Source organism: Chrysochloris asiatica, unplaced genomic scaffold (assembly GCF_000296735.1).
Source record: "Chrysochloris asiatica unplaced genomic scaffold, ChrAsi1.0 scaffold00050, whole genome shotgun sequence".
Classification (NCBI taxonomy): Eukaryota; Metazoa; Chordata; class Mammalia; order Afrosoricida; family Chrysochloridae; genus Chrysochloris; species Chrysochloris asiatica.
Genome location: NW_006408568.1, coordinates 17,015,225 through 17,025,889, shown reverse-complemented (window position 1 = coordinate 17,025,889; position 10,665 = coordinate 17,015,225). Strand labels below are relative to the sequence as shown.

General features: G+C 39.5%; 1 protein-coding gene across 2 annotated transcripts in view; it reads right to left on the bottom strand.

The window, feature by feature from the left end:
- Positions 1–2,210: 2,210 nt before the first annotated feature.
- GATA3 (GATA binding protein 3) overlaps positions 2,211–10,665 on the bottom strand; it is an 18,946-nt gene continuing 10,491 nt past the window's right edge. Inside the window, exons 4-5 of one of the 2 annotated variants that reach the window (XM_006862750.1) lie at positions 7,282–7,407; positions 2,211–3,022 (exon numbers count right to left, since the gene is read on the bottom strand). In XM_006862750.1, the coding sequence (XP_006862812.1) occupies positions 2,738–3,022; positions 7,282–7,407 (411 nt within the window). In that variant the 3' untranslated portion in view covers positions 2,211–2,737. The remainder of the gene's footprint in view (positions 3,023–7,281; positions 7,408–10,665) is intronic. The other variant, XM_006862751.1, reaches the window with a different exon arrangement.

Below are 10,665 nucleotides of genomic sequence, written 5' to 3'. Positions count from 1 at the left end.
TATTTTCTGTTTTTTGTTTTGTTTTGTTTTAAAGATGGTTAATTGGTTTGGAGTCTAGGCACTCAGGAGGTATGTGTTGAATAAATGAAGTGCTTAAATCCAAAATTTTATTTCATGAACTTCCACGGTTAGACAAAGAGGATTTCATAAACAGCAAGAACTGCTCGATAGTGATATGGCTTATTTTTCCTATTATGCTGACTTTTTAAATGTTTTACAGAAATAACCCAAGTTTTCAAGTATTCGTCTATGGATGAACTAAAGTAACTATTACTACAAAAATGAGGCAAAACAGATTGAAAATTAATTTAATACTACTTTTAGCAGTATTTTAGATCTATAGTCTTAGTTCTATTTTTCTAGATTAAACTCTCTAATGTGTTTTATATTTTCTTAAATGAAGAAAACAAAACCACTGAAATCTAGAAAACGTGATTACATTCTAAAGAAGTGGAATCATTGTTATTGTGTGTGTGTTGTGTCATCTTCTAGAAAAGTCATTGAATGTTAATTCAATGTACAGATTGATGAAAAAAGGATAGGATCAAATATGTCACTGTAACTATAGGATCTACAAGGAAAAGTAGTTGAAAATACTGAGTTTGGGGTTTTTCTAAGTGTGTTCTTCCTCCCACCCCAAAGAATGTCAAGAATTTGAACTCCCTGTTCTTAAGGTGAAAGGGCATTAACTAAGATCTGTTCCTGAAGAAAAGAGGTGGCAAATCCCAAGATATTAGAACTATACAATAAAACCCCCCAAGTTTAATGTGGCAATAGATGGGTCTTTCCTTTGGTGCTTCAAAAGTAACGTAAAACCATATCTGAATTGCAGCTAATTAATTAGGAGCCAGTAAGATCTCCATTTGCATCTCAGTAATTCTCTACTCCTTTATTTCAACATTTAGCTTTAGGTTTAAAATATTTGCTAAGAAAGCAGAGAGGCGATTAACAGAGATTTTAAAATGTGTGCCACGGTTACACATTCTGTCAACAGAGTAAAAGGAAACTATACAGCATAAGTTACAAAACAGTTATTTCGTGTTTCGCAAACATTCCAATAAACCCTTTGCTGTGGTGGTATCCAATTCGACAGTTATAAAAGCAAAACAGAAATGAACTCAAGATCCAGCCCAGCTCGTTTACATCTTGTAGAGAAGCACACGGAATCAATCGTCTGCTGCAGTCTTCGCCTGTGAACCTCAGCAAAGAAATACTCCCATTTCTCCCGCGAAAGACTGCCTGCTCCAGGAACACAAGGAGAGCAGGTCATGCAAGCTGCTGCTCTTGAAGGGACCACAGATATGACTTCAGCCCCAGGATAAATCTCTCTGGGACACCTGTCGAGCTCCAAAGATTCCCAGTTTCCCAAAAGAATAGACGTGGACACTCAAGTTGGCATGATCTCCTTGTGAATAATTTTAACTTTTTTTCTTAAATTAGCTAGCGCTACCAAATTCTATAAGAGCTTGGCCATCATTGCAATACGATGTCATTTTGTTGTTTTAAAATATTTTCACTTTATTAATATTTTATTATTCCAACAGACTGTATTAAGGCAGTGATCACTAACACAGAACACGACAGGAGCTAACATCAGCCAGGCTGCTCCCAGGACCTGGGCCTCGGAGGCCTCAGTCGCTGACATGCACGTCGGTAGCTCATACACTGCTACCCTCATAGTACAAGCCGCGGGGGAGTGAGTGAAAAGACAGATGCTGCTGTACCCTTAGAAGCTATTTTAATAAATATCATCAAAAAACAAAATGGGAAAAAAGAGACCCTCCAGAGCACAACCACCTTAGGTCAACTGAATGTAATCTAGTTTATTCAACCAAAAATAGAGAGAGAAGGAAAATATTAAAACAAAACAGGAAAAAAAAAAAAGCAGTTCTTAACAACTAGCAGTAAATAAATTTATACAACAATTCAGTCTGTATAATATGATGAAATAAATCTACATCTTTTCTTATTTTGGTGCTTTGAATTATACATACAAACAACAATTACAGGGACTTGTTCACAAAGCATGTAGGTCTGGAAAAAGGCTATCTGAACCCTTTAATGGCAATGTGTGAGTGTTAACGCTGAATGCCTGGAACTGATAGTTATTTTCCTCTGCAGCGGCCCACAGCTCTGGATGAATGATTTGCCTACGACTTTTTTTTTTTTTCTTTTCTCTTTTTCTGTTTTTTTTTGTTTTTTTGGTTTTTTTTTGTCTAGTTTTTTGTTTTTTTAAATCATCTTTAAATGCATCAAACAACTGTGGCCAGTAAAAGGAAACAAAACTGGCAATTTGTCCATTTGGATATTAGACCTAGTTTCTTCTTAATTTCCACACTGAATTTCCCCCATATTTCTTTAAAATTCTTGGTGTCCTTCATGCCTTTCTTATAGCTACCCAGATGCAATAAAGTCTTCCTCGAATGTACAGTATTTCTTACAATATAAGTTATATGCAATGTTCAGCTTTTTTTTTTTTTTCACAGCACTAGAGACCCTGTTAAATAGGGAGTGTGAGTCTGAATGGCTTATTCACAAATGGGATCCAGATTCAGTGGTTGAGAACACAAGACACCACAGTGAGCTCCTTTTCAAAAGTGGCAAACATCATTTTGCTTTCTGCCTTCAAAAACATATCCATCGGTTTTAGGCTTCATGATACTGCTCCTGCAAAAATGCAAGTATAAGGGGTTGGAGGGACTCTTGCTTGGAGACCTTTAAGCATCGAGCAGGGAATCTAACCCATGGCGGTGACCATACTAGAAGGATGGTGAGGTCCAAAGGAGAGGCTGGACGGTGGGTGCATCGGTGTTGGCGTGGTCAGCATGTGGCTGGAGTGGCTGAAAGGTGAAATGTGGCTGAGGGAAGACATGTGTCTGGAGAGGGCGGCGGGGTTAAACGAGCTGCTCTTGGGGAAGTCCTCCAGCGTGTCATGCACCTTTTTGCACTTTTTGGATTTGCTAGACATTTTTCGGTTTCTGGTCTGGATTCCTTCCTTCTTCATAGTCAGGGGTCTGTTAATCTAAACAAAGATCAATTTTTTTTTTTTTTTACTTTTTCACTAACTCTGAAATGGTACAGGCTTCATACACCAAGGGTTCCTCAGACTGCCCCAGGTCAGGGGTCTGCTTTCAGTCGTCCCTTCCTCCCACCTTTTCCTGCCTCCTTCCCAGGGACCCCCAACAACTGTTGTCTGGCACAGGCTAGGTCTGGCAGGAGCATGACTGTCCGTTTCTATCACTTTCAGAGATCAAGAGACTATAAGTGAGCTATCCCAAACGGAGCTTGTGAATTCTGTTTCTCAGGAGCAATGACTTGGAGGGACATTTTCCTCAGGGAGAACTTCCCATTTCCAAGGATCGCATCCTTAAAGATCTACCCAGTAGGAGTTTAGTTCTCTAGTAATTAAAAAATAGTGAGGGTTTCCTTAAAATAATTCATAAAAATGGAGGCAATTAGGGCATTTTCCAGAAGGAAACAACATCCTGTACACTCCTCTGACAAACGTTTTAAAGACTTTAAAAGCACTACCCAAGGTTATCTGAAGTGCTTACATCTATCTGCCTTAGAGAAACTGGGATTATTCCAGTCTTCTTCTCGTTGTTGTTGTTAAGTGCTGTCGAGCTGGTTCCGACCCATAGCGACCCTGTACAGGGTTTCCGAGGCTGTAAATCTTTATGGGAGCAGAAAGCCTCATCTTTTTCCCGTGGAACAGCTGGTAATTTCAAACTGCTAACCTTAAGGTTCGCAGCCAGATTCGTAACCACTACGCTACCAGTGATTGCCTCTCTTTTACATGACCTTTTCAATAATGAGAGTTGCCATAAATTTTCTCCAGGAATTTGTATATTCTGGGATCTTTCCTAAAGGTAATTTCTTGCCCATACCACTCCAATAGCAAATGCAATGACTGAGCACTGCTTTTTCTACCTATACTACCTAGCTACTTTTAACTAGACAAATATCTAAACAACCCATCAACAAACAGTTAGTAAACATTAGGTGCAAAGCACTATGCTAGTATGAAAGTATATTCATCCTACAAATGAAAGGCCGAGAATGAAATAGAGTAAAGAGAGCTAAGAACCTACTCTAAAGATCACTAGACTTCAACTAGCAAACTGCGCATCTGGCCATGTTTCCAGAGAAATGCGGCAGAGAGAATCCAGGGCTGAAAGACAGAGTCTTAGTCACTCCTGACTCGCGAGGGAGAAAACGTTCTCTTCTTCCACCAGGGTCATCAAAGGTGGAAAAAGAGGCTCCTAGGGCTCAAGGATCCACATGTATGTTTCCAAAGTTAGGAAATGACAAGTAAAGAAGAGAGACTCCAGATGGCCAAGAGGGGCCAGGCTGCTGACAATGCTTCCGGGAGCAGCACACACACAATTTCCTGGAGTTCAGCTGGGGAGAGGATAGTGAGGAGAAAACTTGGAGCCAGACCCTGGAGTTGAGCCCTTATTTCTCTCTGTGCCAGGAGGGCTACATGAATAACAGCAGGAGAGCTAAAAGGTCACTGCCAAAAGAGCATCTCAGAGATCCTTCTCAAAGTTATAATCAAGATAAAGATGCAGCCCACAGAGACGATGGGAATCTCCTGCCACATCAAATCTTCACCAAGATAAGGTCCAGATATACAGCCTTTTATGCTGCTATCTAGATATACATAGCCAGATATCTAAATATAATATCTAGTTACACAGATAGCCACACAAACCCAGATAACTACTTACAACACTACCTAGATACACTGATAGTGAGATGTGCGGTTATCTAAACACCTAGATAAGGGCAAAGGGACTTATGGCAAGCAGGTATAGATCTCTAGATGGGCAGGACAAAACACAACATGATGAAAATGTGAATCGATTTGTTATCTCTTATTGTTAAAGACACATAAATATCCCCTTCTTTTACGAATTCTTCCTAAACCAGAGAAGAAGGAATGTTTTTCTTGTTGATGAACTCACTATGGTGAGTCTCTTCCCCAGCCCCGTCACTGGAGTCTTGCCAAGACGACAGTAGCTAATTAAAAAGATGGAGAGGATGAGCAATGGGGAGGTCTCCTTGACTTTTTTTCATATTCTTTCATATTCTTCCCAAATAATTTTTTCTGACACTGGACACAAGTGAGAGTCTATATCTCATCACAGTTAACTAAACAAAATAGCATACCTAGCTTCTTTCACATAATCCCTGTATTTCCATGGACACAGTAAAAAAAAAGTATTTATCCACACACAGTTTAGTACAAGTTTGTTGTATCTTAAAATAAGAAAGGGGTATACTTTGCAATGATTCTATTAGTCCTTACACAACTGAGCTCCCTGGGAGGCCTTCGAGGAGTTTGGAATCAAGAATGTGTTCATGGACTCAAGGTAATTTAGATCTCAGTCCTGACTCTTCTAGTACATCAGCCACATTAACTTGCAAAAGTCATGAATAAGCTGAGTTATCATTTCTTCAAGTAAAACTGGAATCAAAATAATTTCTTCCCTGTCTATGTCATGGAACTATTCTGAGGCTCAAATGTGATCAAATATCATGGAAAGTTTTTGAAATTTAAACCCAAAATAATATTCTAGGCTGTGCTAATGGCTGGGTATAATAAACTCTAATGTCAAAAATAATTCTGACTTTAATCATACATCTCTTCATTGCCACTGCAGTGCGGAAGTCAGTTCCTCAGTGAAAATGGGACTTGGGTTGAATCATTGATAACTGTACACATAGCAGTTCTGGGATCTGTGGGAGAGCAGTCCATTCTAAGGCTCTAGTTCGTTAGCACTGGGCCCGACTGGGCCTGTGTCAAGACACTGCAGACAGGGAGGTACATTTTACAAGGTACCTGGGAATCTTAGCAACGTGTTCCCAAAGAGTGAAGAGAGAACGAGAGTACTCAGGCTGCCCAGAGAAGCTCTCCTGTGACTGGAAAAATCTAACCAGAATGGCTTCCTCCCCAATTCTCAGGTACTCCTGAGTAAGGCAAGTTTGCTGCCAGAATGGCCCTGAGCAAAAAGCTCTGCCTCTTCCCTGTTCACTCCCAGACGTTGCCAAAGTTAGACTGGCAAAGACGCTTTAGGGGAACCAGAGAGAGCTCTGTACAAAATGAGGCAAAGTAAAACAATGACAGTAATAAAGGAGTGAACTGACAATTCTTTCTCTGGGATTAATGTAAACTTCAGGCATCACTAGAGTCATGGTCTTCTAGCCAGAGATGTTTTAGAGAGAAAAATAACTGCTCTTTTGTTGGTTTTAAAGTCAAGGTATTATAAAATGGGAGGACCCCAAATTAAAAGATTAGAAATGACATAGCTAAACCTAGGTGACTGACATTTATCACTCTATACTAAAACAGAAAGGGGGAAAATTTCTTTTCCCAAGTATGATAATAAGCTCATATTGCTTCTTTCCTCAGGATGTCTCTGCGTGTGTAAGCTGGTTAGAACAAAGACATCAGATGAGATCTCTCAGACATTTCATTTCACGTCTTTTACATTTAAAATGCATAGCGCAGTTTAGCCAAGACTTTTTACCCCTCAGTAACTGACTTGGTCCTCTTAGTTTCAGGAATTCGTGCTCCAGCATTAAATTCTATTTACTTTTCTCTTTCAATATACTCTTGCTCACTCTGTTTCTTTTTTGCAAAAAGGTAAAAGGCAAAGAAACATTCAAATGTAATTGGTGATTTTTTTTCCTCCCAGGGAGGAAGACTTTTTACTTTTAAAATTCAGACCAGGCTCACCAAGCTATGAAATTGCTGGGTTGCATACTGTGTTTTCTAATCCGTACTAAGTGGGTTGCATAGTTATTTGTTTCTAAACTCCTTCAGTCTTCAGTGAAAAAGAAAAAAAAACCCTAAGTGGGATGGATTGACACCATGGCTACAGCAATGATCTCACACACAGCAACAACTGTGAGGATGGTACAGGACTGAACAGAGTTGGGTGTTGCTGTACATATTTTTAATAGGGTCCCCTGAGTGGGAACCGACTTGACAGCACCTACCAATAATAACAACGGTCTTCAAAAGACCATGCTACATACTAAGATGAGGTAAACTTTTATTTCGTAAAAACTAACTTTCTAAATGGAATCCCATGCCATCCATTATTTGAGGCCTCGGTAGGTATTCTTTTGCCCAAAGGAAGACGATTCAATCTGAGCAGGGGAATTCGAGAGGGTGGTGGTGATGCTATTCAATGGGCATCATCAGACAGAGAGACTCATTCTTGGGAACGTGAGAGTGGGATGGGGGAGTGAGGGGGTTACAGTTACACTTACATTGTGCAGCTTGTAGTACAGCCCACAGGCATTGCAGACAGGGTCTCCGTTGGCATTTCTCCTCCACAGAGTGGTAGTAGTAGTCTGACAGTTTGCACAAGATGTACCTGCTCTTCTTGCGGCCGACTGGGAGTGAGGAGAGAGAGAGAAGAGGATAAAAATCAAAACAAACATTTAATGTGTTTTCATAACTACAGAGACGGACTTTAAAAAAAAAAAAAAAAGAATCTCTGAAATCAAAACTAGCAAGTGGCCCACATGAAAGTAATAAAGATCCCCAAATGCTGCCTCAAGAAGAAAAAAGTGCAGCCAATCCACTCACTGAAGAGTGTGTTAGACTGTAACTTGGCCATCAGAATTGAGCCTGCTGCTCTCCAGTGTAGAATTCAGAACCAGAAAGCTGTCGTCACCTCTACGAGATAACGATTTGCCTCGCAAAGTTCACCAGATGATTCATTTTTATGGATAGCAGTTTTGATTTAACCAGATTAAATTTCATTACCAGGCCTTTACAGTAGCCACATTTACCAGGTTGAGGCCTACACAAAGTCTCTTTCAAGAAAGCTTGCAAGAAAATCATTCTCAAATAGGCTGCTGGCCATCAGGATATATGAAGAGCAGATCCAAGCGCCAATGGCACTTTATAGATTACAGATAAAGGAGAGATTATGAAGATTGCAGAGCACTCAGAATCCCCAATTAGCTTTCAAAGCAATTGTATGTGGTGTGTAGTCAAGGGTTATATAATTTAGGAAGTGCCAGGCAGGGTATCCTAAGTCAACAAGGCCCTGTCAAATTTACAATACTCCTAAATTTGCAGAGCACCGTTTCAACCTTGGTTGCTTGCTGCTAACATGGATGGCAGCTACTTTCTCTCTCTCAAGGTAGCTTCTGGTTAATAAGACAAACTGAAAAGAAAAAGAAAAGAAACTGGACTGCTCCTCTCCTCTTATTTCATTCTCTTGAAATTAGCCATTTTCTAGTTGCTGTTCAGCAAATAGAATCTGTTGTTGTTGTTAAAGTGCCTTTGAGTCAGAGTAAAATGCAGCAGTCAAAAACCAGCCTTGTTTTTATTCTACTTCCAAGGCTATATCACTGCCATCAGTCCCCTAAACGGGGAGATTTCATTTCACTTTTTTTTTTTTTTTAACATTTCTATATGTCTACATTGAAGGAAACATAAAATTCTGAAACTTTTGAAAGAAGATGGGGGTTGCTTCTAGGGTCCACTTGATACCGCTTACACTCCCCACCATAAAAAGAACATTTTAACTCCAAAATTATTCTTGCTTCCAGGTGCAAATATATAAAGAAGGAATTCAACTAGTCTTTATCTGTGATCAAGAAAATTCTGGTAGGGTTATAAAAATGTAGAAGGAACACTGGAGGGATGATGAGGTGTTTTTTCTATCAATATTTTATCAAGCAAAAAGTTTGGCCAAACACCTGAAGGCCCAAATTATGGGAAAGCCCAAAAACAAAACCTATGGCCATCGAGTCAATTTCAGCTCATAGTGACCCTGTAGCACAAAACAGAACTGCCTCATGGGGTTTCCAATGCTGTAATCTTTAAGGAAGCAGACTGTCACCACCTTCTCCCTGGGAGAGGCTGCTGAGTTGGAACTGCTGACCTTTCATTTAGCAGCTGAGTACTTTACCACTATGCCACCAGAACTCTTAGATATGGAAAGCCCAGTGGCAATTTTGAATCAACCATACTGATTAGTTTCCTTTCCATGTCACTAAATCGTTCCACAGATTTGCCCCATAGGCTCTAAATAGCAGAACCATGACATTTTCTTCTTCATTCTTTATTCTGCATATTCTCAGGAACAAGCAATGAAAAACAGCCCTGTCTGTCCAAGAAAGAAGCTTCTAATCTTTCTGTCTCTTTTGAGAATAATTCATCACAGACCATGAGTACTGATTCTAAGTCTACTTGTCTATATGCCCACATGCCTTTGTGAAACATCATCATTTAATACTTAAATAATTGTTTTACTTGTGTATTCGTGGGGAAAAGGTGCTATATTAAATCAGTACTTAATGATTTAACAATTATGCTATTATGTTATTATTATTATTGCCTTCCTGTAGCTTTTCTTTTCCTTTGAAAAGAAATGCTCAGGTAGACTAATGCAGTTGTAGTGTGGAGCTGTAGGATCAGCACTGGACCACTAATCACAAAGTTGGCAGTTCAAACCCACCAGCAGCTCCCTGGAAACCCTATACAGGGTTGGCTAATGAGTCAGACCAATTTGAAGGCACTTGTGCATAGAGTCGCTATGAGTCGGGTACCGACTCGATGGCTCCTAACAACAACAGTAGATTATTACCTACTCAAATATCTGAAACACTATTTCCTAGTCCAACAACTATGAGTATAGAGGACAAGCACGGAATGCCAACTGGTAAAATAAAAGCCCCAAATGACTAGGTTGACAGCGGAGTCCTTTGCAGTATATTGACAGTAACATAAATACAAGCAGGCTCGGAACAGAACTCTGGTAGCACAGACTTTATACTAACTTACACATTATCTTTAAAAGTCAGACTGTTTGGTTCACTAGCAGGGGGTGCAGTACATTAGCACAAAAAGCTGCTTTGCTAGTTATAGACACTGGAAAATCCTGGTGACACAAAGTAAAAAAAAAGTATATGGTTCATCCCTTGGATCACTTCTTCTATTTCCTACATTAGTTTATTCAGTATTAGATATGCATCTTATGGAAGAACAAGCAGCTTTATATGCTGGGTGGTCTTCAGTACATCTGTAAATATGTAAAACAAAAATAGCAAACTGAAAAGATGGTACCAGAGTAAAGGGACAGGAAATAGAGGGAAAAAGAAAAGGAAGTACCTCGAAAAGTATTTAGAAGTTAAATATATCTAAGGGATGGAAAAAAAAAAAAGCAAACCTGATTATGCTGTGTGTGCTCCTTACTATAAGATTTCTAAGGGACTAATGCTCTGGTAGCGTAGTGGTTACGAATCAAGCTGCGAACCTTAAGGTCAGCGGTTCGAAACTACCAGCCGCTCCGCGGGAGAAAGATAAGGCTTTCTACTCCCGTAAAGATTTACACCCTCGAAAACCCTATACAGGGTCGCTATGGGTCGGAACCGACTCAATGGCACTTAACAACAACAACAACAATAATACAAAAGTACTCAAAGAGATGTTAAGAAATAAGAAAACAGCTTAAAATGTGAAGGCAAATGAACTCTAGAATTAAAAGCAACTATTACTCAGACTTCTAGAGATTTTTTTACAAAAGAAAAGATGAGTGAAGACAAAATTATATAAAATGGAAGCAGAACCATCCTCTATAAATCTGCTCACAGAGAAACCCAAGAAAATGTCAAATATGCTATTCTCTCTCCATC